At 58.1% G+C, this 26955-nt stretch overlaps 2 protein-coding genes across 5 annotated transcripts; one reads left to right on the top strand and one right to left on the bottom strand.

Moving 5' to 3' along the window:
- The first annotated feature begins 5347 nt into the window (after window positions 1-5347).
- Window positions 5348-21514, top strand: TFIP11 (tuftelin interacting protein 11). 4 transcript variants are annotated; one of them, XM_070065681.1, is made up of 13 exons: window positions 5348-5462; window positions 7290-7507; window positions 10931-11084; window positions 11333-11489; window positions 12992-13119; window positions 14342-14494; window positions 15794-16321; window positions 16431-16537; window positions 17168-17336; window positions 17762-18005; window positions 18435-18577; window positions 18881-19046; window positions 20313-21514. In XM_070065681.1, the coding sequence occupies exons 2-13, from the start codon at window positions 7299-7301 to the stop codon at window positions 20666-20668; spliced, it is 2514 nt and encodes an 837-aa protein (XP_069921782.1). In that variant the 5' UTR covers window positions 5348-5462; window positions 7290-7298; the 3' UTR covers window positions 20669-21514.
- Window positions 19710-26947, bottom strand: SRRD (SRR1 domain containing). Its single transcript, XM_008274612.4, has 7 exons — window positions 26764-26947; window positions 25084-25124; window positions 23407-23654; window positions 23215-23313; window positions 21891-22045; window positions 21435-21480; window positions 19710-21168 (listed from the first exon to the last, which is right to left on the bottom strand). The coding sequence occupies exons 1-7, from the start codon at window positions 26922-26924 to the stop codon at window positions 20956-20958; spliced, it is 963 nt and encodes a 320-aa protein (XP_008272834.4). The 5' UTR covers window positions 26925-26947; the 3' UTR covers window positions 19710-20955.
- Between the last annotated feature and the right edge of the window lie 8 nt (window positions 26948-26955).

Below are 26955 nucleotides of genomic sequence, written 5' to 3'. Positions count from 1 at the left end.
GAGGATTCGCCTATTGAGCCATGGCGCCGGCCAGCAGCAGTCCATTATAAAATGCAACCCCGAGAGTTGAGTCAGAGTGTAAGAGGCCCAGTCTGTACCTCCTCTCAATATCTCCTTACTTCCTTAAAGGCAAGGCTACCATTTTCTGTCTAGACACTAGGCTTCCAGGCTTCTGTAGATTTCCATACACAGTATGGTCGGCCTCCATGTCTTCAACGTCCGTATCCACAGATTCAACCGACTACAGATGGAAAATGCTCCACCAAAGACATCAGCTCTGGATTGAACCCGGCCGGCCTTCCCCAAGGAGGACAGTGTGATGAGCTATGGTCTTGATGTGGCAGTAGGCGTTGGAGGTGACCGGGAGGTGACTGAAGGGAGACCGGAGGGCAGCACAGGGACAGGTGAACACCACACTGTCTCCGCGGCAGGAACTTGAGCTCATCGCCACGTTCTGGTATCCACAGGGGGTCCTAAAGCCAGTCCCCTGCAGACACGGAGGGCTGCTGTCGGTGATGTGCAAATGGACAATCTTCAGCATGCTTAGGAATGGCAGTCTGAGTTGGTCTCAGATACATTTGAGCAAACTTCTTGAGGGTTTTTTGTTCCCCAGATTTTTAATTTATTTATTTGAGAGGCATCCAGTGAAATTTACTTGCTAAATCTGGCGATCCAGGGTAGAGCTGACCATGTCACCAGTGTGATCCTATAGAAGTGGCAGTGACTTCTGAGACTAGGTCATAAAGGACCCCATGGCTCCGGCCTTGCTCTCTCGGGTCACTGTGAAGGAAGCCAGCCGCTAAGTGGTAAAGACACTCGCCTGGCTTCTGGCGAAGTCCCTGGGGTGAAGAGCTGAGACCTGTGGGTCGTCAGCACCAGCTCGCCAGCCATGGGACCGTGCACCTGGTCAGCCCTGGGGATGCCTGCAGCCCCATGAGAGATCCTGAGTCAGACACGCCCAGGTCAGCCACTCTCAAACTCCTACCGGGACAAATGCAGGTTAAGCCACCACTTGAGACTCCGGGATCCATATTGAAGTGCTGCTTCAAGTGCCAGCTGTTCTGCTCCCCATCCAGTCGCGTCACGTGCCTGAGAAAGCAGTGGAGGGTGACCTGAGTGCTTGGGCCCCTGCCACCCAAGGAGAAGACCCGGATGCAGTTCCAAGCTGCTGGCTTCTGCCTGGTCCTGGTGGTTGTGGCCACATGGGGAGTGAACCAGTGGATGGAAGATCTCTTTCTCTCTGTCTCTTCCCTTTTCTCTATCACTCTGCCTTTCAAATATATAAAATAAATCTTTAAAAAAAATACATAGGTACTCATCAAATATTTGGAGATGAGCACGGGCATGAACGCTGCAGCCTGCACGTCCCCATCTTACCTGCGTGCTTCTGAGGGTGCTGGGTTAACTGGTGATGCTAGGCCTCAGTCCTAGCTTGCTATGGAAAGAGTCCCATGAATTTTAAAAAAGATAAGTAGGGTAGAAACCATCTGGAAGGAACATTTAGAGGGAAGACAGCGTTGCTAATCTCAGCTGATCTGGACTTATCATTCCGCCAAGATCAGGATGCCATCTATATTTTTGCGACAAAATTCAAAATAAGAATAAGCCATGTGCGCCTGTATAATGTCACCCTCCTGGAAAAAGTACATGTGCTAGACTTTAAATACACCAGCTTTGAAATGTCACTTACAGATTGTTTCTATGGTACCAGCCTATTTAAAGTCGTAACCGAGTGAGGACGTGTTCTCCCAGATCTGGAGGCGATCTGGACGCTGTGTGGACTCAGGTGGTGATGAGGGGCTACCTGGGGGGTTGGGGAGTGGAAGAGATGATACCTGCACAGGACTAGGCCGTGTGCCCCTGCACACACAGGACTCACTCCCTCTATTAGCTCAAATAAGCCAACAGAAATGACTAGGACCCCAAGCGTCGTGTCGCCAAGAATGTACCAGCCTGGAAGTCTGAAGTCCTGGGTCCCAGGCCTGGCTCCGTCCTTCAACTGTCACTGAACTCTCCCCCACCGCCACGGCCTCCCCTGTTTCCGCAGCTGTGAAAGGAGGGGGGGTGGACTGATCGGTGTCACACACCCCGCCTGCCTCCTGTGGAGGAGCCCTGTTGCTTGGAAACCCCTGCTGGGATGGCCACATGTCTGAGCACCTCACTGGGAATCTCAACATGGGCCTGGATGTCCCCAGGTCCCAGAGCAAGGGTCCCTCTTGAAAGTGACAGGAGATCAGGGTGGATATGAAGCTCTGGATCTAAAACTTGCTGCCTTTTCTCCTTGTTTTTCCAAAGGCTGGGTAATTGAGCCCAGAAATCCTGAAAGCCCCCTGGTCCTGGAGGCGCCGAGGCATGCAGCACAGAGATAGGACACTGGGCTGTGAGATGAAAACAGTCGCAGTCATTTACTAAACCCTGAGTGTGGGCCGGCGCCGCGGCTCACTAGGCTAATCCTCCGCCTTGCGGCGCCGGCACACCAGGTTCTAGTCCCGGTCGGGGTGCCGGATTCTGTCCCAGTTGCCCCTCTTCCAGGCCAGCTCTCTGCTGTGGCCAGGGAGTGCAGTGGAGGATGGCCCAAGTGCTTGGGCCCTGCACCCCATGGGAGACCAGGAGGAAGCACCTGGCTCCTGGCTTCGGATCAGCGCAGCGCTGGCCGCAGCGCACCGGCCGCAGTAGCCATTGGAGGGTGAACCAACAGCAAAGGAAGACCTTTCTCTCTGTCTCTCTCTCTCTCATTGTCCACTCTGCCTATCCAAAAAATAAAAATAAACCCTGAGTGTTCCAGCTTTCTGTATGTCCAATAGCTCTTGGCGTTGTTGGGAAAATAAATCTTTGAGAGCCATGTCCTTGTCCCCAGTTTAGACTGGAAGACTGGAGACCCAGGAATTCAATCCAGGCACTCTGATACGGAATGTGGGCATCTCAACCACCAGGCCACGTGCCTGCCTTGGAGTCTGCACTTTTTTTTTTTAACTTATTTATTTGAAAATCAGAGTTACAGAGAGAGGAGGAGAGACAGAGAGGATGGGATCTTCCATTCTCAGGTTCACTTCTCAGATGGCTGCAAAGGCCAGAGATGGGCCAGGCCGAAGCCAGGAGCCAGGAGCTTCTTCCGGGTCTCCCACGTGGGTGCAGGGGCCCAAGCACTTGAGCCATCCTCCACTGTTTTCCCAGGACATTAGCAGGGAGCTGGATCAGAAGTGGGGCAGCAGAGACACAAACTGATGCCCACATGGGACACTAGCATCCAGGTGGTAGCTTTACCCACTACATCACCACAGCGGCTGCAGGTCTACACCCTTGAGTCACCCCACAACAATCTACTCAACTCCCCTCTGAAAAAGCCACCTGGCCAGGTCCACTTGGTGACCCAAGTCCACAAGCGCCAACCTGTCCTGATCCAAGTCACTGCAGCCCCATAACGTGGCCACGGAGGGCCATGCTACCTTAGATTTGGTTCTGGCTCAGTTTCTCCTTGTTTCCTGGCGGAGCCCACAGTCTGGCAGATCCTCTCCTGACCTGGTCCTCTGCTACGACTCTGATTTCTCTCCTGAGCACCTGCTGTCTGACAAGCCGAGTGGTGCAGAGAACAGGAAGCCCCTGAGAACTCTGCATTGGAGTGTCTGATTCATGACTGTGTAAGGGTATAGCCCAGCCTTGACTCACGGCATAGTGCTCCTTCTACACTGTGACAATAGCCTCTTGGGTCTTTCCGTGTGAGTACACAGGAGGGAGAGAGACCACACGCTGACACCGACGGCGCTTCCTCAGCCCCACTGTGCGCCAGCCACACTGCATCACCAGCATGTCTCAGCTCACTCACTCCTCAACCATTTCACAGCAGACAGAACTCAGGTTTACAGCAGGGGTGGGGAGCGGCTGGCCCGGGGAATCATTTGCTCTGGCCCTGCCAAGGCAACCACAGGTGGGACTGGAAATTCCATAAACCACGGCCAGCGCTGTGGCGTACTGGGTAAGATGCCACCTGAAGTGCCGGCATCCCATATGGGCACTGGTTCGAGTCCTGGCTCCTTCCTGGCTATTTCCAATCCAGCTCTCTGCTAATGCACCTGAGAAAGACACGCAAGATGGCTCAAGTTCTTGGGCCCCTGCACCCACATGGGAGACCCAGCCCTGGCCGTTGTGGCCATTTGGGGAGTGAATCAGCGGATGGAAAACGCCTCCCCGCTTCTCTGTAACTCTGCCTTTCAAATAAACAAAAAATTTTTTAAAAGGTTATTTGTTTCAATAAACCTACAGCAGGCTAATTTTGTTGATAATTTTGCATGGCCCTTGGCAGAAAAAAGGTTCTCATCCCTGGTTTAGAGAGATGCAACGCCTCGCCCGAGGTCCACGGCAGCGGGTAGATTACAGAGCGAAGGCTGCAGCTCCAAGACCCACGTGTGTGTCCTCAAGGTCCACGCAGCGTCCCCGGCCGCTGACAGCTCCCCCGGGAGGAGCCCGGGTCACGCCTCTTTTGTTCATCGAGTCCTTTGCGAGTGCAGGCACTCAGCCCTTTTTAACCACATGAGTGAGCAAGTGAGCTGGTCTCACTGTTCCCGGAGAGAACACTCGGGGACTCTGGAATCCGTGCCCGCCTGCCATGCGCTCCCCGCGGCGCGCCGGTCACGGCGCGGTCCTGACTTCACTGTTCTCAGTCGATGATCGCCACGTCCCTGGTTCCCTCCAGTCTCCTCACAGCGGTCCTCCGAGCCAGTGCCCCAGCCCCATGTCGCAGATTTAGAATCACAGACAAGGCCGGCGCTACGGCTCACTAGGCTAATCCTCCGCCTTGCGGCGCCGGCACACCGGGTTCTAGTCCCGGTCGGGGAGCCGGATTCTGTCCCAGTTGCTCCTCTTCCAGGCCAGCTCTCTGCTGTGGCCAGGGAGTGCAGTGGAGGATGGCCCAAGTGCTTGGGCCCTGCACCCCATGGGAGACCAGGATAAGTACCTGGCTCCTGGCTTTGGATCAGCGCGGTGCCCCGGCCGCAGCACAGCGGCCATTGGAGGGTGAACCAATGGCAAAAGGAAGACCTTTCTCTCTGTCTCTCTCTCTCACTATCCACTCTGCCTGTCAAAAAAAAAAAAAAAAAAAAGAATCACAGACAGCAGAGGAGGCTTGTCAGGCCAACGTGGCTCAGCGCCCGCCACACCAGTCGCCATAGGCTGGGCGTCGCGGGGCGAAGCAGGCGCGACGGGGAGGCCCACACGACCGAAAAGTCACTTTCCAATTACTCCCGGCCCTGCCAATCGGCTTCTTCATTTTTGGTTACCCAGCCTGCCCCTCTGGGGCCAAACCCGTTGTGGCGCCTCCCTGCCATGGCAACCGGCGAGCCACTTCCGCTGTGGCCTACGTCATTTCCGGCGCGCCGGCCTAGCCACATCCGGGGTCCGGCCACCAGAGCGGCGTTCTACTTGCGCGGAGTGTGAAGCTGTTTGGTTCGCTGGACCGCCTCCGAGACGTGAGCGAGGCCGGGCCGCGGGACGGGGGACTCGGGTCGGGGAAGGCGGGCCTCGGCCAAGCCCGGGTGGGATTCCATTTTGCCCGCAGCAATGTGGGAGCCCGGCGCGGGGCGGTCCCGGTGGCGATCACTTCGGGCCGCGGGGTTGGGAACCGGAGCCGCCTCCGCGAAGCTTAGAACGCAGGAGAGACAGAAGTTGGAGTTCTAGCTTCGGGTTGTGAGGCCGGCCAGCAGGGCGCCCCCAGGGCAAGTTGCTTTTAACGTCTTCGAACCTCATTTTACTTACCTTTCTGCATGGAGGCGTCGGCGGTACCTTTAAGAAGGGTCTTAACGTTGACCCCGGCCGGCTTGAGCGCCCGGTGAGGACCCCTACTCGCCGCTGCTCTTGGGAATATCGTGCCCCGTGCCCTCGGAAGCGGCGGCATTCTGTAATCCCACGTCTCTGGGACCCGCTCTCCGAGAACACGGGGACCCTCTGCTCCCCCACCTCCCCCGGCGTGCCTGCTGTCGGAGCTGCCCGTGGAAGCAGTGAGCTTCCTGTCCCTGCTTGGCGCTCCTGCTACACGCAGGCCACAGCCACCCTCACTGTGCGGCGCGACGTGCCTGGCGCTGTGCGACTGGCGGAGGTGGGATTTGAACTCGGGCTGCGGTCTTAGCAGGGCTGTCGTGATGGTGATGAACCTAACGATGGGACTTGGGGAGGAGCTGTGTGCGCGTTAAGCATCCTCCTAGGGAATCCTCCTTGCAAAGCACTGCTCAGGTGCTGCTCCTCCGCACGCGGAGGAGCCGCACCGGACCGGGCGCTTGTTGTTCCCTTTTTTTACAAGTCCTTTCTATAGTAAAGTAAGAATAAGTAAACAGCAAACTCCCAAAGCAAGAATGAGTAGAGAGAAATGAGAAAGAACGAAGTAACGAACTTCCCCGCGAACTCTCCAACGCACTCTCCAACCAACCCACACCACTATGCCGTCTCTCTCCTCCTATATAGTCCTCCTCCGCCAATCCCAACTCGGCTGCCCACACGCCGAGCACGCCGCTCTCCTCCAATCAGGAGCAGCTCCTGCAGCTTGTCAAGTTGGTGAAAGGCAGCTGGGTAGAAGCTGTTTACTTCTCTCCCAGCGCCATATTGTGGGAGAGCAGATGCATAGAATAAATCTTAATTCCAGTAACAGTATAGTCCGAATTGCTCCCCACACTCAGGGCCGCGACAGCTGTCGATTTCAAGTTTAGACAGCTCCACCTCCCAGAAGTGGGTTCCCTGTTCTGACCCACAGATACCTTACTGAGTTATGTAATCGTAATTCCTGCAGCCTTCCGGCTCGAAGGAAGAGATCCGTGTTTTGGAAGAGCAGGCGTCTCTGAGTCTTGTCAAGTGATGTTTCAGAAAGCATACTGGGAGGGGCGAGGGAGTCCCCCTGGGACGGCCAGGGGTGGAGCGATACCTCTTTCCCAAACAGTTACATTAAAAAATAGTGGCATCTGGGACCCCAGAAGAGGTCCGCCCAGTTTCTGAGGCAGTGATGCGTGGAAGGCCGGGAGGTGTGTTTGCATGTCCATGCGTGTATCCGTGCATGTGTACATGTGTGCCGTGTTTATGGCATTGGTGAGGGCAGGGAGTGACCTTGAGTCGCATGGCCCTGGAACTTGTCTCCTGTTTCACCCGTGTTAGGGCCGACCGCTTTCTAACCCACACCTCCAGTTTCTGCTTCATTGACTGGTAACACTGGTCCTGACGGACTTGGAATTTGGAGGAAGCTCTGGGGGCAGCGAGAATCTTCCTGCTGCCCCCAGGACCTAGCAGACGCCGTGCCCTTTCTGTCCCTTCAGTGACGGGCCATGTCGCTGTCCCACCTGTATCGGGATGGCGAAGGCCGTGTGGATGACGACGACGATGAGCGGGAGAACTTCGAGATCACCGACTGGGATCTGCAGAACGAGTTCAACCCCAACCGGCAGCGCCACTGGCAGACCAAGGAGGAGGCCACCTACGGAGTGTGGGCGGAGCACGACTCGGACGACGAGAGGCCCAGCTTCGGAGGCAAACGGTACTGCCTGGCCCCGGGCAGCTTGCCCTCGTCTCATGGAGGGGAGGGGTGGGGAGGGGACCCAACAGGTGGCCGCCTCTCCTGGCCTTCTGGAGGGAGTCCCTAGGCTGGGACAGCAGCTTCCTCCCGAGGCCGGAGTGCTGCTCGTTCACTGTTTCACCGGCAGTCCTGCTTCCAAGCAGTTCCTGTGGTCCAGGCCTTGTGCTGTGGACCCAGCGCTTGGCTTCCTGGAGTCTAGACTCCAGTGCATGGAGACAGGCCTGGACCACTGAACTCTGGGACCGGGATTAGGGTTATGGAGGAGAGCACAGAAGCCTGGAAGGGTGCTTGACGTCTTCCGGGGGCCAGGGAGGATGTTTCTGGACAAGTGACCCTAGGCTGCGGGGTGGTGGGAGAGGTGTGAGCACGCAGAGGCCCTTGGCGGGGGCTGCAGGAGACCCACACGGATCAGGAAGGTTTGGGGGCTGGAGCAGCGAGAGGAAGGGGAGCACGGTATGAGAAGGGTTGGGGGGGTTATATTTGAGAAGCCCCCTTCACGGGTGTGTGGGCTGCAGCTACTCGACCAGTGTGTGGCTGACGGGGCTGTCTCTGCACCCCTGCTGTGGCCCGCGGTCCCAGCCCATTGCGACATGGCCTTTTCACAGAGGAGGCTTCGGGGGCGGGGGTGGGGTTCAGCTCAGCCTCCTGGCATCGTAGGGAGGTCTCAGACTGGGTGGAGATGCGTCGGGATCAAGAATTCATCCTGCTGCAGTTAGAGCCCGCATGCGCTGCCTGCTTGCTTCTGGGGACTTCACAAGCCGGGTCTTGGGAGGAGAGGAACCATTCTCACCCCATCTTACAGGTCAAGGAACTGAAGCCAGGGGTCTCGTGCCGAGGCAGAAGCTGTGCTAGCTTTGCAAGCTGGACCTCTCTGACTGGAGGTCGGGCTCCTGGGCACTCAGATACTGCGTCTTTTAGGGAAAAGGTCCCTCGGTGCACACTGCCCCGGGGATGTTGAGTGACGCGGCTGGTCGTTTTGTAGGGCTCACCCCATTTTGTAGTATTGCCTGGGGTTTTCCTTGGATTTTTCTCCCCACTCTATTCCTTTAAGTAAACAATGGAAATAAATGAGCTTCAGGCTAACGGAGGAAGGGACCAGAGGTTAGCGGCCGGCTGTGAGTGCTGGTCGGAAGTAGTCGGGGCTCACGGAGCACAGCTCATTCACAGCTGTCCCAGGTGTTCTAGCTCAGGGCTCACAGAGCACAGCTCATTCACAGCTGTCCCGGGTTCTAGCTCAGGGCTCACGGAGCACAGCTCATTCACAGCTGTCCCGGGTGTTCTAGCTCAGGGCTCACGGAGCACAGCTCATTCACAGCTGTCCCGGGTGTTCTAGCTCAGGGCTCACGGAGCACAGCTCATTCACAGCTGTCCCGGGTGTTCTAGCTCAGGGCTCACGGAGCACAGCTCATTCACAGCTGTCCCGGGTGTTCTAGCTCAGGGCTCACGGAGCACAGCTCATTCACAGCTGTCCCGGGTGTTCTAGCTCAGGGCTCACGGAGCACAGCTCATTCACAGCTGTCCCGGGTGTTCTAGCTCAGGGCTCACGGAGCACAGCTCATTCACAGCTGTCCTGGGTGTTGTAGCTCGGGGCTCACGGAGCACAGCTCATTCACAGCTGTCCCGGGTGTTCTAGCTCAGGGCTCACGGAGCACAGCTCATTCACAGCTGTCCTGGGTGTTGTAGCTCGGGGCTCACGGAGCACAGCTCATTCACAGCTGTCCCGGGTGTCTAGCTCGGGGCTCATGGAGCACAGCTCATTCACAGCTGTCCCGGGTGTTGTAGCTCGGGGCTCACGGAGCACAGCTCATTCACAGCTGTCCCGGGTGTTGTAGCTCGGGGCTCACGGAGCACAGCTCATTCACAGCTGTCCCGGGTGTTCTAGGTCAGGGCTCACGGAGCACAGCTCATTCACAGCTGTCCCGGGTGTTGTAGCTCAGGGCTCACGGAGCACAGCTCATTCACAGCTGTCCTGGGTGTTCTAGCTCAGGGCTCACAGAGCACAGCTCATTCACAGCTGTCCCGGGTTCTAGCTCAGGGCTCACAGAGCACAGCTCATTCACAGCTGTCCCGGGTTTCTAGGTCAGGGCTCACAGAGCACAGCTCATTCACAGCTGTCCCGGGTGTTCTAGCTCAGGGCTCACGGAGCACAGCTCACTCACAGCTCTCTCCTATGCTTTCTTAGTTTTCATTCTCATATACACATAGTGGATATGAACTGCTTCTGAGCTTGATTAACATAGTTGTTAATATACTTTACATTCAGATAACCTTGGATTTCACTTATTATGACTTTATCAAAATTTCTACTCTTTTGATTTTGTCCTTAAAATTGTATTTGGAACAAATGCTTTTTGAGCTAAATTAATTTTTTAATGTAAAATGAAAATAGGATTAGTTTTTTACTTATAGAACAACCCTTAATTTTCTTTAATTTTTTTTTCTTTGCAAGGCAGAGATGCACAGAGAGAGCTGCCTTCCTCTACTTCACTCCCCAGTGCCTGTAATGACCAGGAGTTGGGCCAGGCACAGGCCAGCTGTGAGGACCTCACTCCGGTCTCCCGTGGGGTGAAAGGATAGGAACTCTGGTCACTGTTGCCTTCTAGGAGCTGCACTAGCAGGAAGGTGGAATCTGGAGCTGGGAGTGATCAGCAAACCCAGCTCTCCGGTGTGGGATGCAGCCATCTTAACCACTGACCAGACACCCACCCTGCATATTGGGAATTTATAATAGCTCTGTATTGGCATTGTGTACCCTTTAGTGATAGATCTGAATTGAACATGTCAGTTTAAAAAATGTTAAGTGTTAGGGCCGGCATTTATGGTACAGTGGGTTAAGCCGCTGCCTGCGACACCAGCATCCCATTTGGGTGCCAGTTCAACTCCTGGCTGCTGCACTTCTAATCCAGCTCCCTGCTAATGCGCTTGGGAAAGCAGCAGCAGATGGCCTAAGTACTTGGGTCCCGGCCACCCATGTGGGAGATACAGGTGAAACTCCTGGCTTCGGCTTGGCTGTTGGGGCCATCTAGGAAGGGAACCAGCAGATAGAAGATCTCTCCTCTGTGTCTCTTTCTCTGTAACTCTGCCTTTAAACAGATAAATAAATCCTTTCAAGCAGTGTTGATATTCTGATACATGAGGAGATTGAAAATATTCATGGAAAATGAATATTATAAAAATTATGCATACATTTCAGGGTTTGTGTGTGTGTGTGTGTGTGTGTGTGAAAATAAACTTTTCCCTGAATTCCCTCTTGCCATGAACTTTCTGAGGCAGACGTTTGCTCCTCAGATGTGTTCCGTGGGGGCCACCTCCTGGCGCAGGCCGGGGTCTGGGCAGGGCGGCTGTGGAGGAGCCTTCACCCCTGGTCTCGGTGTCTGCCCACAGCCCCCGGGACTACTCTGCGCCGGTCAACTTCATCAGCGCTGGGCTCAAGAAGGGGGCAGCGGAGGAGGCGGAGCTGGACGACTCTGAGGACGAAGAGAAGCCTGGAAAGCAGGAGGAGCTTCCGAAGGATCTGGGCCCCAAGAAGCTAAAGACGGTAGAGTCTCTGTCGCGGGGCTGGGCCGCGGTGGCCTCTCCTGGCAGGGGGACCTGGTCACGTGGGTTTCTGTGGCCGCAGGTGCGTGAGGCGTGGGCGCGCCGCGTCTCTGCATCCTGGCGCAGCGCAGACACCTGCCCCGGTGCCCTGTAACTGCCGGGCTGCTTTCCCAGGGCCAGGCTTCCTCGGACTTTGCCGCTTTCTCCTTCCTTTCCCTGCAGTCAAGCTCTGGCCTTTGTTCTCTGCAGGGGGGCAATTTTAAGCCCAGCCAGAAAGGCTTTGCAGGAGGAACCAAGTCGTTCATGGACTTCGGCAGCTGGGAAAGGCACACGAAAGGGATTGGGCAGAAGCTTCTTCAGAAGATGGGCTACGTGCCCGGCAGGGGCCTCGGGAAGAACGCACAAGGTACCGCGCCGCCCCAGCCCGCCCGCCGAGGCCGCGCCCTGTGGCGGGCACTGCTGTGTCTCGGCTCTCCTCGGCTCCGCCAGCACAGGGCGTGCTGCTCTCAGCGCCCTCTCCTTATCAAAACTCGCCCTAGACACAGCATGCGTCCTAGCAGGAGGAGAAGGGGTGCAGGGTGCAGACAGCCTTCTGTGTTGGCCTGACTCGTGTTTCTGAAAAGTGAATGGGTTGCCAGCATTGAAAAATCCGCCTAGAACCTTGGATTCTGCCTGAAGTGGTTTGCTGAGTCAGCCCTGAGACGCCCCACTGCAACACAGCCTGTAGCACAGGTTTGCAGCCCACCCCACTGCAACGCGGCCTGTAGCACAGGTGCGCAGCCCACCCCACTGCGACATAGTCTGTAGCACAGGTGCACAGCCCACCCCACTGTGACGCAGCCCCTGTCGCACGTTCGCATTTCCTGGGTTGCACAACCACCCTAGTAAGCAGTTGGATTCTTCCTGCAAGAACTTTTCCCCGGGCAGTGACCGAGGGTGTAATTAAGAGTGAAGCCTGTGGTTCCAATTCCAGTCTCTTTTTAGTAGTTGGCGTAAATCTGTGTTGTGTTGAGAACACGAGCATGAGTGAGGCAGGGCTGGTGACCGGGAGGAAGAGTGAGACTTCCCCAGCGCTAGGTGGGAAGCAGGGAGGGGAGCAGTTTTTGAAAAGTTGTAATCCTGTCTAAATCCTTTTATGAGAGAAACAACCTGCACGAGTATTTCTGGGGCTTCAGTGTGTTTCTGAAAAGCTCAGTGTGGGGACATCAGCTAAGAAGTGCAGCAGGGGCGGCGTCTTGTGCCGCATCTTGGGCTGCCGTTGTGGGGCAGGGGTAAGCCTCTGCTTGCAACACTGGCATCCCACGTGTCCTGGCTGCTCCACTTCCAGCCCAGCTCTCTGCCAATGTGCCTGGGAAAGCTGCAAAAGGTGACCCAAGTCCCTGGGCCCCTGCTGCCATCCACGTGCGAGACCCAGGTGGAGTTTCAGGCTCCTGGCCTTGGCCTGGCCCTGTCTTAGCCGTCGCAGCCAACTGGGGAGGAAGCCAGTGGATGGAAGATGTGTCATTCTCTGTCTTTCACATAAATAAACGCCACATCTCCATGAAGTGCACCTGTACTTCAGAGTCCGTGGGTACATGTTGTCTGAATCCCTGCACTTTGCCTGATGGAAGCTTCCAGAGGAGTGAAGCGGGGAATCGAGTGTGCCGGCGCTCTCTGTGATAAGTGATTTGTGCTTTCTCCCATCCACGGTGCAAGCCTCTGGTTGGGACATGAGTTACGTGAGGTCAGCAGGCTGTTGTGTGATCACATAAGTGCTGGACGTTTCCAATGGCCTGGGCCTGGGCAGGGCAGGGCTCTCCTTGCTGGGGACCGTGCTGCCTGTTGAGGGCAAGGCTGCTTGACATCCCCGAGTGGTTTATTCACATGAATTGCTGCCGTCTGAGCTCTCTGTCTTCTGACAATCGACAGGCATCATAAACCCCATCGAAGCCAAACAGAGGAAGGGCAAGGGAGCCGTGGGGGCCTACGGCTCGGAGCGGACCACGCAGTCCCTGCAGGACTTCCCCGTGGTGGACTCGGAAGAAGAAGCCGAGGAGGTGAGTGGAAGGCAGGCCTCGGTGTCCTGTGCCGTGGCGGGCGGCCGACTGCTCCTGCGTTCTGTCAGGCCTCGTGCTGTCCGGGCTGGGCTTCGAGCCCGTTGGATGGAGACACACAGTAAGCCAGCAGCTCCACGTGCTTAGGGATGCAGGCTGTGCTGGAGACGAGGAGGTGACAGGAGGGGCAGGGAAGGGGCGTGGCCCAAGTGTAAGGCACAGGCTGGGACGGAAGTGATCTCTGATCTCAGGAAGGAAGGAGTCCCACTGAGATGTGGCTCAGGGAGGGGTGGGGCGGGGGTTGGAGGCGTTTGGGTTTCACCCAGAGTGCAGGAGGAGCCACCTGCTGGCAGCTGTGCTGCTGACAGAAGGGGTGGGGCGGCTCTCCACAGAGAGCGGGAAGGCAGGCGCCGCAGGGGAGCGCCTCGCTCGTGTCGTCACCAGCCTCCTCGTGAGCAAGGACACGCTGGACAGTGTGGAAGTGACAGGTCTGAGTCGGGCTCTCAGGCTTCAGAGCTGACGGGCGTGCACGCCACGAGCCAGGTGCCAGGCTGTAGGGGGTGGTGGGGACTCGGGCACACAGCTGAGGACGTAACTTGTGGAAAGCCGCTGTTCGTGTTCGGCGCTAGGCACTTGTTGCCATGACAACACGAGCTTGGGATTGCCTGATCTGATTCCCCCAAAGCCAGCAGACGTCCAGATAGTGTCTGAGAAAATAAATTATGTGTGTAAACCAGTGTGAGAAAAGTGGAGGGACAGCCACACCGTCAACTTCTGAGGGCTGCGCCGTGCCATCCTCAGGCCGGCTTGCTTCCTCACTTCTCTTCAGATCTCCCTGCAGAGGGGTTTTATACACCCGAGTGTCAAGTGGATCCTCACCTTGAGACTTGTTTATCATTTTAATCAGAACCGAGGCTTGGGGTACTCCTGAAGTCCTTCCTGTTGCATTTCTGAGTTTCGCACGCGCTCAGTTTCACACCAGCAGAGCCTGCCCACAGTGATGCCCAGCGGGGTGGCCTTATCTCTGGATCTCCCAGCAGCACGGGGCTGCTGCCCCGCCTTCCGAGCCTCATTGTCTGTAAGAGGCTGGGTGGCTGCAGCGTCACAGCCTTGGTGTGGAGTTGGGGTGAACGTGAGAGGCTGCCCTGTGGTGTCAGTGGTCTTCGTCCCACAGGCTGTGGGAAGTGCTGTTTCCTGTGTGACCAGTGGTTTCCCTGGGGTTTAGGAGTTTCAGAAGGAGCTGAGCCAGTGGAGGAAAGACCCCAGCGGAAGCAAGAAGAAGCCCAAATACTCCTATAAGACGGTGGAAGAGCTGAAGGCCAAGGGCAGGGTCAGCAAGAAACTCAGTGCTCCCCAGAAGGAGATTTCGCAGGTCAAGGTACGGGGCTCCGGACATCGGGTTCAGGAACCACAGAAAGCAGTCCCACAGCCCAGAGGCCGCCCCTCACTGCCTATCCCTGAGCTTCCTGGGGGCTTCAGGGCCTCGTGCGTGGAGAGGGCAGCGCTCCTACTGTGGCCCATGACAGTGCCACGCTGCTCTCGTTACTCTAGGTTTAGTATGATCATCCAGTTACACTCCGTCAGTTGTTCCTCACGGCAAGGGGTGATGACCTTGGTCACATCCCCATCACAGCAGTGGTGACCCAGGTCACATCCTCGTCATACACAGTGGTGGTGACCTTGGTCACACTCCCATCACACACAGTGGTGGTGACCTTGGTCACACTCCCATCACACACAGTGGGGTGACCCAGGTCACGCCCCCGTCACACATAGTAGAGGTGACCCAGGTCACGCCCCCGTCACAGTGGTGGTGACCTTGGTCACGGCCCCATCACACACAGTGGTGGTGACCTTGGTCACGGCCCCCTCACACACAGTGGTGGTGACCTTGGTCACGGCCCCATCACACACAGTGGTGGTCACCCACGTCATGCCCCCATCACATACAGCGGTGGTGACCCAGGTCACGCCCCCAACACACAGTGGTGGTGACCCAGGTCATGCCCCCAACACACAGTGGTGGTCACCCACGTCATGCCCCCATCACATAAAGCGGTGGTGACCCAGGTCACACCCCCAACACACAGAGGTGGTGACCCAGGTCACGCCCCCGTCACACCCAGTGCTTCCCCAGGGTGTGCATTAGCTGGAAGCTAGAATTAGAATCAGAACCTGGACTTGAACTCAGACACTCTAGGAGATGAGGGTGTCCCAGGTAGCAGTTGAACCGCCGCAGGGAGTTCCTGACCTAACGTGAGCAGGTGCTAGCTCCTTACCGCACGTCCCTGTCCATGTTTCTCGATGCTTCCATGCGCACGAGTGTGTTTCAGCAGAGTGAGATGTTTTACTGCCTGCTGCCATCAGGGCCTGGTGTGTACACAGTACAGCCTCTGCTTTTCCAGTCAGATCACTTTTGCATCACTGGTCCTCAGTTCCCATTGAAGTTTCCTCAGCTTTCCCAAGAATCCTCTGTCCAGCTTGTTCTAAGGGATGCAGCCTAAACCGCTTGCTGCGTCGTTTGTTTTGTCCCTGAGTCTCCTCAGTCTAGTACTGCGCGGACCCCACTTTATCAAACACTGCCCGCTGCGGCTCTGCCGAGTGGCGTGGCTCTCACTCTCGGCCAGGCTTAGCCACCTGCTGACCCACGCCCCTCTGCCTCCCCCCGTTCCCCCAGGTCATAGACATGACGGGCCGGGAGCAGAAGGTCTACTACAGCTACAGCCAGATCAGCCACAAGCACAGCGTGCCCGACGAGGGGCTGCCCCTGCAGGCCCAGCCGCCGCCCGTGCCGGGCAAGGAGGCCAAGGCCCCCGGCTTCGCGCTGCCCGAGCTGGAGCACAACCTGCAGCTGCTGATCGAGCTCACGGAGCAGGAGATCATCCAGAACGACCGGCAGCTGCAGTACGAGCGGGACATGGTGGTGAACCTGTCGCACGAGCTCGACAAGATGGCCGAGGTGCTGGAGCACGAGGAGCGCGCCATCGCCAACCTCAGCAAGGTGCTGGAGCTGGTGGAGCAGTGCGCACGGCGCCTGCAGCCGGCCTGCAGCAACCCGCTCACGCTGGACGAGTGCGCCCGCGTCTTCCAGACCCTGCAGGACAAGTACTACGAGGAGTACAGGATGTCCGACCGCGTGGACCTCGCCGTGGCCATCGTCTACCCGCTCATGAAGGACTACTTCAAGGACTGGGACCCCCTCAAGGTGAGTCGCCGTGGAGCCCAGCCTTGCCCGCCCTCGCCCTCGTCGGGGGAGGCTGGGCCGAGGGCCCGGGGCTGCTTGGCCCTGCCCCTCAGCTGCTCCTTCCTCCTAGGACTGCACGTACGGAACCGAGATCATCTCCAAGTGGAAAAGCCTCCTGGAGAATGACCAGCTCCTGTCCCACGGCGGGCAGGACCTCTCGGCGGACGCCTTCCACAGGTACTGCGGGCGGGGCTCGGCCCTCCTGCTGCTGGCCCCTGGACCCAGGGCCCGGGGCGGGGGGGGGGGGGCAGGACCTCTCAGGAGAAGCCTTCCACAGGTACTGCGGGTGGGGCTCCACGCTCCTGCTGCTGGCCCCTGGGCCCGGGGGAGGCCCAGGAGCATCGACGGATTCAGCTGGCTTTGGGTCAACGCGTGTGCCAGGTGCTGGGCACACTCAGGAGCAGCCCCCGTCTGCAGTACAGTGCACAGGGCAGAGGACAGATGGGAAAGTGCAGACATAGGGTGCTTACTGTTCACAGTGACGGAGAGGAGCAGGGGCCAGCCCCTCCCCCAGAGAGGCGACATTTAAGCTGTGACCCGGAGACAGACGTCAGCTGTGGGGGGACTCTGGGGGGAAAGTGGCCTGCAGGGGCCCTGTGGTCCTGAAGCTGCCCTGCCTGGCGGCGAACATCCCCGAGGACATGAGCAGGTGCAGACAGCCAGAGCACGCCCAGAGGCGGGCCCGGCTGACCAGCGCGGTTTCCTGGGGCTAACGGCTTTCCCTGCTGGGTCTTCTCCCTTCTCTTGGGGGCGGGCGGTGACGAGTGTCCTGAGCACTTCACCGCCCGCCCCTGCCTCTCCCCACAGGTTGATATGGGAGGTCTGGATGCCTTTTGTCCGAAACATCGTCAACCAGTGGCAGCCGCGGAACTGTGACCCGATGGTGGACTTCCTGGACAGCTGGGTGCACATCATCCCCGCGTGGGTCCTGGACAACATCCTGGACCAGCTCATCTTCCCCAAGCTGCAGAAGGAGGTGGGCCCTCGCCGGTGCCCAGGGGGCTGGCCAGCATTTCTGCTCGTTACCTCGGCACCACGGGGACGTCTGGACTGAGCAGGCCCTGCCGGCGTGGCTGTCGTCCCGTGCTGTCAGCCCCGCCCTCTTCTCCGCTTTGCCCCCACACCCCCTGCCCCGGGGCAGTGCTTTCTGCCCATTCTGCACAGTTAGAACTGTGCCATTGTCAGATTTATCACAGATGCATGGCCGTGTTTGGGTCAGCGTCTGTGGGGAAACAGAGTTGCCCATGAGACCATGTCCTCCATCCACATGCAGAAGGCTTTGGCCCTTGGCCAGGAGAGTGCCAGGCCTCCTCCCCCAGGACCAGCGCTTGCCTTTAAGTCCGCCGGGTGTCAGACAGCCGCCCCACACTCTCTGAAGCGCGTCTCCCCACTCATCCGCAGGTGGAGAACTGGAACCCACTGACGGACACCGTCCCCATCCACTCCTGGATCCACCCGTGGCTGCCGCTCATGCAGGCCCGGCTGGAGCCGCTCTATTCGCCCATCCGCAGCAAGCTGTCCAGCGCGCTGCAGAAGTGGCACCCCAGCGACTCCTCCGCCAAGCTCATCCTGCAGCCCTGGAAGGACGTCTTCACCCCCGGCTCCTGGGAGGCCTTCATGGTCAAGAACATAGTGCCCAAGCTGGGTGAGGACACGGGCCACACGCCTTCTCTGTGTATCCGGTGGCTTTGCTGCCCTGGCCTCTGAGTGCGTGGAAATGCGTAGCACATGTAATTTCTCGCTGTGAGAACCGTGCCGTGTGTGCAGGGGCCGAACGTAACCTCGCGGGGTCCTCTGCCGTGTCTGCAGGGGCGGTGCTGGACTCGGGGTGCCCTGTGCACTTCCCGAGCACTGGCCTTGGCTGGGCTGTCGGTGTTCTCAAGCTTTTGTGGGATTTCATGCTAAATATGAGTTTGTTCTGGGTTAGAGAAGAAGACGCCTTTTAAGAATTGTTACATCAAGGCTTCAAAGTGATCTTTGGGAACGGTCGGCCGGGCAGCTTGGCGGGGATTCACCGTGGCTGCTGCGGCCTCGCAGGAGCCGAGCCCCCTCCGAGCCAGGCTGTCTCTTGCAGGAATGTGTCTGGGCGAGTTGGTCATCAACCCCCACCAGCAGCACATGGATGCCTTCTACTGGGTGATCGACTGGGAGGGCATGATCTCCGTCTCCAGCCTCGTGGGGCTCCTCGAGAAGCACTTCTTCCCCAAGTGGCTGCAGGTGTGTGCTCGGGCCGGGGCCGGCGCTTCCTTTCCATGCAGGCCTGGCTGAGGGCACCATGGGCTGAGTCGTGGCTGCTGCTCTCAGCAGCTCCGTGGGGACTGTGGCCCCCCAGGGGGATGGACATGGTGGCCAGGACACGGAGCTGCCAGTTTGACTTCCCCAGCCACACTCTCACGTTCCAGGCTGTTCGGCTCCCACAGCTCACAGGGCCAGGATCCCATCAGAACCAGCGGCCCGCTTGGTAATTCTGCCCCATTCGTTTGCCTCTGTGGATCTAAGTTTCCTGTTTGTTCTCGGCAGGTGCTGTGCTCCTGGCTCAGTAACAGCCCAAATTACGAGGAGATCACCAAGTGGTACCTGGGCTGGAAGTCCATGTTCTCAGACCAGGTGCTGGCGCATCCGTCCGTCAAGGACAAATTCAACGAAGCCCTTGACATCATGAACAGGGCAGTGTCCTCGAACGTTGGTAAGCGAAGGCTCCTGGCCCCGTGCAGGTTTCTGAGCGCACAGATGGCGCACACCTGGTGTTCTGGTCCCGTAGGCTGCCTGAACCCCAGGTCACTGTTCCCTCCTGCAGACACTGCCCACCCCCACCGAGACCAGGAGGGGCGTCTCCCTGAATGGAGACGAGCAGGACCAGGACCATGTGGGTCTGACTCAGGGCGGTGTAAGCCCCTGACAGGCCCTCTCTCCCAGCCAGTCCTGGGCAGGGCCTGGGACAGACAGGCTGACGCTTGGTGGGAGCTTCACTTCGTCTCAGTCCCATGGTCATTACTGGTAACAGTAGACTACTTGATTGGTTACAGTGGGGCTTCGGTGAGCTCAAGTTTGTGCAGGGTGCTCAGCAGGGGGTAGGAGTCAGTGTGGCTTTGGCATCTGGCAGAGCTCCCTGGTTCTAGGTCGGTCCTGTGTTAGATTCCAGGTGAAGGAGGTGTGCAGGCCCACATTTAGGAGCTGACATCTCAAAGCCAGCTCACCAACTCCCAGCAGTGTACTGGGACACGAGTCTGTTTCACACATACGCTCAGTGAGGCCAGAGCTGTGCAGGGTCGCCCAGCTCGAGGGTGGCAGCTGGGCCTGCCGTGTCTTTACCTCTAGCTTATTACATGCAGACACGTGGAGCTGTAGGTTACGTAAATACACTGTTTAATGAGGCAGCCACGCGTCCACACTTCTTGCGCCTCCCCAGGCCGCCAAGGGCTGTGTCCATTTCCGTGCTCTCCAGGAACTTCCCCAGATGCCCTGCCCATGTTCCCAGGACTGCTCCCTGTCGGTGCCCCCCCCCAGCACTTGGCATTGTGGTCCCGCCTTACCCCCTAAACACCCATGTCTCTGCTGCCCCAGCACATGTGACATTCTCCCAAGGCAGAGCCCTGCAGGAGAGGGTTGAAGTGGGCCAGGGCTTTCAGGGTCTTGGACGGTGGTGCATGTTTGGCAGTGCAGGATGGAAACTACAAAGGAAGATGGGAATGGGTTCCCGGCTAATGACTGCCAAGGTTTCCAGCCCTGAAAGGCTAAAGCCCATTTTTACTCAGGACAGCCCATAATCTCTGGTTCTTTGATATTGGCAAACAGTCTTACATGACGACGGCCAGCTGTCTGTAAACCGCTGCCCCCAGCCCCAAGCTGCGTATCTCCTCTGTGAGGGTGCTTCAGTGCCCTTGTGAGTCACAGGCGCTGTGGCACCCCGAGGCCAGGGTGTCAGGTCCTGACCGCCTTCCCCTCCCCACAGGCGCCTACATGCAGCCAGGCGCACGGGAGAACATCGCCTACCTCACCCACACGGAGCGGAGGAAGGACTTCCAGTACGAGGCCATGCAGGAGCGCCGTGAGGCCGAGAACATGGCCCAGCGGGGCATCGGCGCGGCTGCCAGCTCGGTGCCCATGAACTTTAAGGACCTCATCGAGACCAAGGCCGAGGAGCACAACATCGTCTTCATGCCCGTCATCGGGAAGCGGCACGAGGGGAAGCAGCTCTACACCTTCGGCCGCATCGTGATCTACATCGACCGCGGGGTGGTCTTCGTGCAGGGCGAGAAGACCTGGGTGCCCACCTCACTGCAGAGCCTGATCGACATGGCCAAGTAGGCGGCGTGCAGGCATCAGCGGCAGTGGAGTGCTCCAGGAAGGGTGCCTTCCGTAGTCACTGGAGACGCTGCACACTGTGCCAGGCTCCAGGACAGAAGACACAGCCACGCTGCCTCACATGTGCCTCACCTGCTCTCGAACGCCATGCGTCCTCGAAATCGGACGGCCCTGTGGAGGCGCTTCCTGGGCTGCCAAGAAAGGGGCCCTCGGCCTGCCCTTCACAGCGGCCAGCCCTGTGGTCCCTGGCAGCGTGTGCCTCCGCTCACACCGCGTGCCTGCCAGGGAGCTCAGCTCAGGGGCTGCGGGCTCTTCCGTCTCTCCTTCCTGATGATCTCCAGGTCCTCGCAGTCCTGATACTCGGGTTCTTCCCGGAACGTCCAGACCTCCGTGGAGAGCTGCTGTAGCTTCTGCACAGGGAACCAGTGGACAGCAGTGTCGTTAAAGGTGTCCACGTACTGGGCCGTCTGGGCGAACTCCAGCTCCTCCAGTCCCTTCAGGACCTGGGCAAACATTGGAACACACAAACTGAATGGTCACGGTCACGCCCCACTGCTCTGGCTTCCATTCCATTTTAAGTCTTACGAAACAAGGAATCTGATTGGAATGTTTTTGTGCAATGAATGGGGAAACCCCTAGGCCAGTGGACGTGCTGGACGGTGCCCCTGAGGGGCAGGGATGGTCAGCAGAACCCCCGGATGAGGGAGGGAGCTGCCAGCACGGTGACAGCAGTGACATGTCACTCCCTTGTCTGTGTTCAGACAGATACCTTCGCAATGTAGGAGTAGCTCTTCTGCAGGGTCCTTGTCAACAACCTGCAAATAAAGGAGCCCTGATTACCAGGTGGAAGAGTGGTCCTGTTTGACATCAGACACGGGACACTGGATGCCTTCAGTGTAGTAAGACGTTAGAGAACCACTGGGGACGTGAGAGAGGCCAACCAGCGAGCCCTGTGTCCTGCCCGCCTCGCTGAGACGGGAGTGACTCGGACACAGGGTGTGGGGCCCTAGGCAGCAGCGGCTACCTTCCCCCGTCTTTAGAAACACTTGTGTGCATAAGGGCAGGGAGGTGATACTGGTTAGAGCCTGCTGACCTCTCTGGATGGCCTCCTCCCCAGGCCCCTGCGGAGAAGCATGCCTGAGTGGGGAACGCACACGGAGAAGCAGGCCGCTGGGGGCTGTCTGGGGGGATGCAGGTGTCGCCCTGGGCCCGGCCTTGGGCTCACCTTTCCTGCAGCCCCGTGAAGCTGTTGCCGATGATGAGCATCTTGGAAAGCGCGTCCACAGACCAGTTCCTCCACAAGAGGTTGTTGTACAAGGCCGTCCCACAGTGCACCATGTAGAAGAGGGTGGGCTCGCCAGCAACACTCCGCTTTCCTTCCTGGGCACAGCAGCGGCAGGTGTGAACAGCACGCGGGGGAGAGGAGGGACAGAAGACACCCACTGCCCAGGGCTGTGATCTCTACACGGACCTCAGAGGCGTGTGGAGATCCCACAGTTGGGTAAGGCAGTCGTGGTCCCCACGTATGGCATTTGGAATCCTGCCCACTTCGTCATTGCAGAGCCCCGTCAAAGTGCGGCCCCTTCAGCTGTCCCCCGGGGGGCAGTCACCCCCTCCCAAGAATCACGGGTCTGCAGGCAAACCCCTGGGCAGGGAACAGCAGGCTCTTTTCTGGTAGGCACCTGCCTGCCCCTGGCCGCCTCTCTCCCTGGCAGCTTTGCTTAGATTAGACTGCCAGGGGCGGAGCCAGCGCTGGCTCTGCCCAAGGGGCGCACAGGCCTGATCCTGCAGCCTGGGCAGATCCCTGGCGGGCCTGCAGATCCCAGCTCAGACCAGGACCCCTGCCGCAGCTCCGGGGACGCGGTGCCACTTGACTGACATCCATCATCTGTGGTTAACAGGCCACATGCTCTGATGGGACCATGGGGCCCCTGAAGACAGGGACTGAGTTTCTCTTGGTCTCCCAGAAGTTCCCTGTCTGGCACAGAGCAAGCACAGGCAAAGCTGACCTGAGCGAAGCTACAGACTTTTTGGAGCTGGCCACTACCGGGGAGTGGGGCCTCTCTCGGCTGGACCTCATCGCATGGTCGCTTACTCAGCAGTCTGATGAAGGTTGGGAACGTCCTATAGTCCCCAAATAACACAAAACAAAATGCACAGGTGTGTTTGAAGCGGCTGCAGCCCTGTGCTTGTGAGCTGCAGGGTTCAAACAGCAAATCCCAGCTATCTGGGGGACGCAGGGGCTTTGTCCACATCACGGCCGGGAGCTGTGGGTGCTCCAGTCCAGGGGGAAAGCCTGTCCCATCCCTTTTGTTCCTGACTGGACCAGGGTCACACTGTGTGTGTGAAATTCACGTTTTCCTGATGAGCCCAACACACGCCAACACGGAGGTATTGGACGAGCCACAGAGCACAGCACGGGGAAGGGCAGGCAAGCAGTGGCGAGGAGTGTCCACCATTTCCAAGCCAGCCCCTCCACGGGCAGAGCCAGGGTCCAGCGTGGTCAGCGTTTGCCTGGCCCTCCCCTTCCACTTCCCGGAAACACGCACCTCGTTCTCGCTCAGAACAGCCACACCGAGGCGGTTCAGAACTGCAATTTCAAGTGGGCTGAACAGAGGGTCATACACCCAGCAGTGACTTCTGGGGATCTGAAAGGGAAGACGACTAGTTCAGTGCAAGCGTCTGTGCGCGCTCAGGGTGAGACCAGGGGCGTGAGGGTGAGGATGAATCCGAAACTTTACCTGGCACTTTTCCAGGAGGAGGAGCAAAAACGCTAGCTGGTTTCTCGCTACGACACACGTGGCAAAGCTGCCGAGGCCGTAGCACACACACTTGAGCTGGCAGGCTCCAGGGGCCACCGCGTCTGCCGGCGCAGAGCCAGGGGCCACGGCTGACTCAGCCAGATGCAGCCTTCCCAGGGCTCCAGAGAGAGACCCCACCGGGGCCTCCAGTTGCTCCCGATGTTTTGTAAGACACCTGTTGACAGTGTCTGGAAGAGCAGCCCCAGATGGGGTCAGAGGGCGTGCGCAAGTCACCCCACACCCAAGTCCCGAGACCCCGTGAGAAAGGGAACATGAGGTCAGGGGCCTCCACTCTGCTGGCCTCACGGCCGCATGTCCTGGGCCGTGCCGCCACACCCACCACAAACAGAAGGGCTCCCACGGCCTCAAACCCAAAGAAGGCTTCCAGCTAAACAAAACAGGCTTCCATCTGAACTTGAATGGGAAGCCACTCTGATGTAGGGTAAAGGTGGGCCCTCAGTGAAACACCTGCTTTTTATTACAACAAACAATGGAGGAGAGCTCTCAAAATCACTATGAACGGGAGTGGGAGGGACTGGTGCAGCACAGTGGGTAAGCTGCTGCCTGCAATGTTTCAAGCGCGGGTTCCAGTCCTGGCTGCTCCACTTCCGATCCAGCTCCCTGGTAACGCACCTAGGAAAGCAGCGGAGGATGGCCGAGTCCTCGGGCCCCTGCACCCACATGGGAGACAGGGATGGAGTTCCAGGCTCCTGACTTTGGCCTGGCCCAATCCTGCCTGTTGCAGCCATTTGGGGAGTGAACCAGCAATACCCCTTTTTCTTTCTCTCTAACTCTCCCTTTCAAGTAAACAAAGACCTTTAAAAAAAAAAAAAAGGAATAGGAGTATTTAATTATAAAAAGCTCAAAGAAAAGGCTACTGTCTGCCTTTTTCACACTGGTCATTAATTTAGTTGAAAAATCGCATGCCATACAAAAAGGCCACTTATCAGATCAGCAGACAGATTGTTAAGTAAGACACCCACTCCTGCTAGAAACTGATCCACGAAGGAATTGGCTCTTGAGGTCCTTGCTACCAAAAGCTTTCTGGAGAAGCTGACAATGGAGAGCACGCTGGCTACCACCTCTCACTGAATTCTGGTGCCAGGAATATATCCTAAAGTCACCCTCTATTTGGTAAACACCTTACACGGAAGGTGTTCATTGTGAAGTTAGGTGTAATGATCAAGGATAAAGGCAAAACGTAAACATTCACCAATGAAGATAGCTATGGTCTAGTCACTCCCTGTATAACTACAAGGCCACACAGTCGGGAGAGACTAGAACTGTCTACAGCTGTAACATCGAGGACACAGAGCAGAGGGATGTTAAGGTTCAGTAACGATGACACTAAGGTCTCCTGCTAGGCAGCAGGCAGCACAGTTTTAAGCACTAGACAGGCACTTAGTTCTCAGAATGGCACTGCAGGATATGCATGTTATCCCCTATGTCACAGGTAAGGAAGTGGGTGTCAGCTGTGAGGCGGCAGGCAGAACTGGAACCCGGCACCTACACCATTCTGGGAAGCAAAATGCCTCTCGGGGGAATCGGAGTCCTCCCTTGTTCCCTTTCAGGGCTCTCCCCAGTCCTCCGGCCCTCCCCACGGCAGGGGGGACTCACCTAGTGCTGAACTCCAGAAGTCCGAGAGGAGCAGGTCTCCCCTGCGGAGAGAAAAACTGCGGTGGTCTCCCAGCCTTTACAAGGCTCACCTCCCCGACCGTGCCAGGCCCCCCAAGCCCAGCAAGCTACAAACAGAGTCGGTGAACACGCCAGAGCCAGAGCACATGCTGCTGGGCTCAGGGAGGCCTCCTGGACAGCGACCCTGATCACCAGGGTCAGGTCTCGGCCTGTTCCGTATCCTTGGTCCCCAGCGCACACAGGGATGCAGCTCAGTGGACGGCTGCGGGCTCAGACTCGGCTCTCAGAGCCATAACTGCCTCAGCGCTGAAATGGGGGGGAGAATCCCATCTAGCACAAGGGTTGGGGGGAGGGGAGGTTAAACGGTCACCACTCGGCGTGAGGCCACAGTGCAAAGCGGCAGAGTCCAAGACACCAACGCCAAGCACCTGGGCTTGCTTTCTAGTCAACTGCTTTCCAAACTGCCGGAGCAAAACAACATCAACGGTGGACTTAAAGGGAATGGGATTTGGACGGACGGACACGCCTCAAGCCAGGGACAGTATTTAGTAGGCCGGAAGGCCATAGGGAACAGAAGGGAAGAGTAAAAATCTGCCCGAAGGCTGCCCCCACATCCCCCACGGAGGGCAAAGGAGCGCTCTGGTCAGCCCGTCCAGTGCCAGGCCCCTCTGTCCTCGCGGTGGGTCGACCACACCACACTCAGGGGCGCCAGGAGAAGCAGGGAGCTCCTGGGAGATGATGTGGACGTTGGGGAAAGAGGTCCAAGGTCAAGGGTTAGGAGAAGCGACTTCAGAGTTCTCCAAGCCCCCCCTTCCCCAAATACACAGACACTCTCACAGGCACCCTCCAACATCTTAGTCCTGCTGTTTCTTTCTCAGGCCGCCACCTGCTATTCAGAGGTAACTTCTGGGTCCCCACTGCCTCTCGCCCCTGATTCCAGAGGAGAGGAGCACACAGAAGCAGCCTATTTGCTCTCCTTTCTGATGGCCCTTCAGAGGCTGAGATGCAGAAAGGCTAACTAGAGCTGCAAGACTGCAAACAAAAGTAGTAACCCTAAACAACAGGGGCCCACGCCCTGGGGTAGCACATAAAGCCACCACCTGCAGTGCGGACTTCCCATATGGACGCCGGTTCGAGTCCCAGCTGCTCCACTTTCGATCCAGCTCCCTGCTAATGCAGCCAGGAAAGCAGAAGAAGATGGCCCAAATGCCTGGACCTCCACACTCGCGTGAGAGACCCAGAAGAAGCTCCTGGCTGCCCCCTGGCAGGGCCCTGGCCATTGTGGCCATTTGGGGAATGAACCAGCGGGTGGAAGACCTCTATTTCTCCCTCTCCACAAGAAAGCTCACAGGCCCCCCAAATAATCCTAGGTGACTGCTATTTGTACCCCAGGCTCACAAAGCAGACGGCAGAGGCGCGGGGTCTACCACCTGCCCAAGTCCAAGCCATCGCACCCACAGCACCAGGAATGGCCGTCTTTGCTGAGCGCGTACTCCGCCCCGGCCCCGCCACGCCACGCGCTCCGTGCCCCGGGGGAACCCCGCCCCCCAGCACCGCTTACAGGGCGCGCAGTGCGGCCCTGCTTTACGGAGAGGAAGACGGAGGTGCGGCGGTGCCCCCGCACGCGGGGATCATCAGAACCAGGGCCGGCCTCCCACTCACTCAGCCTCCCGGAGGCGACGAAGCACGACTCCAGGGTCTGCCTCGAGCCCCGCCTCGGGACTCCCGGCCGCCGCCGCCGCCACCGCCCGTGCCCGCGGTCGCCGCGCGCCTGAGCGCCTCCTCCGCGGAGCCGCAGTCTCCCACTCGTCCACCGCCGCCATGAACCTGTGACGCCATCGCGGCGCGGCGCGG

This window comes from Oryctolagus cuniculus, chromosome 21 (assembly GCF_964237555.1).
Source record: "Oryctolagus cuniculus chromosome 21, mOryCun1.1, whole genome shotgun sequence".
Lineage (NCBI taxonomy): Eukaryota > Metazoa > Chordata > Mammalia > Lagomorpha > Leporidae > Oryctolagus > Oryctolagus cuniculus.
The sequence above is the reverse complement of the archived record's forward strand: the minus strand, read 5'-3'. Positions and strand labels throughout refer to the sequence as shown.

Excerpts from the sequence above, each read along its gene's own strand:
- TFIP11 (XM_070065681.1), top strand. The coding sequence starts at position 7,299 with ATGTCGCTGTCCCACCTGTATCGGGATGGCGAAGGCCGTGTGGATGAC. Across the intron at positions 16,322-16,430 it reads AGGACTGGGACCCCCTCAAG|GACTGCACGTACGGAACCGA; the intron begins GTGAGTCGCCGT and ends CCTTCCTCCTAG. Across the intron at positions 18,006-18,434 it reads GAACATAGTGCCCAAGCTGG|GAATGTGTCTGGGCGAGTTG; the intron begins GTGAGGACACGG and ends TGTCTCTTGCAG.
- SRRD (XM_008274612.4), bottom strand. The coding sequence starts at position 26,924 with ATGGCGGCGGTGGACGAGTGGGAGACTGCGGCTCCGCGGAGGAGGCGC. Across the intron at positions 25,125-26,763 it reads CGTCGCCTCCGGGAGGCTGA|GGGAGACCTGCTCCTCTCGG; the intron begins GTGAGTGGGAGG and ends TTCTCTCCGCAG. Across the intron at positions 23,314-23,406 it reads TCCTCCTGGAAAAGTGCCAG|ATCCCCAGAAGTCACTGCTG; the intron begins GTAAAGTTTCGG and ends CTTCCCTTTCAG.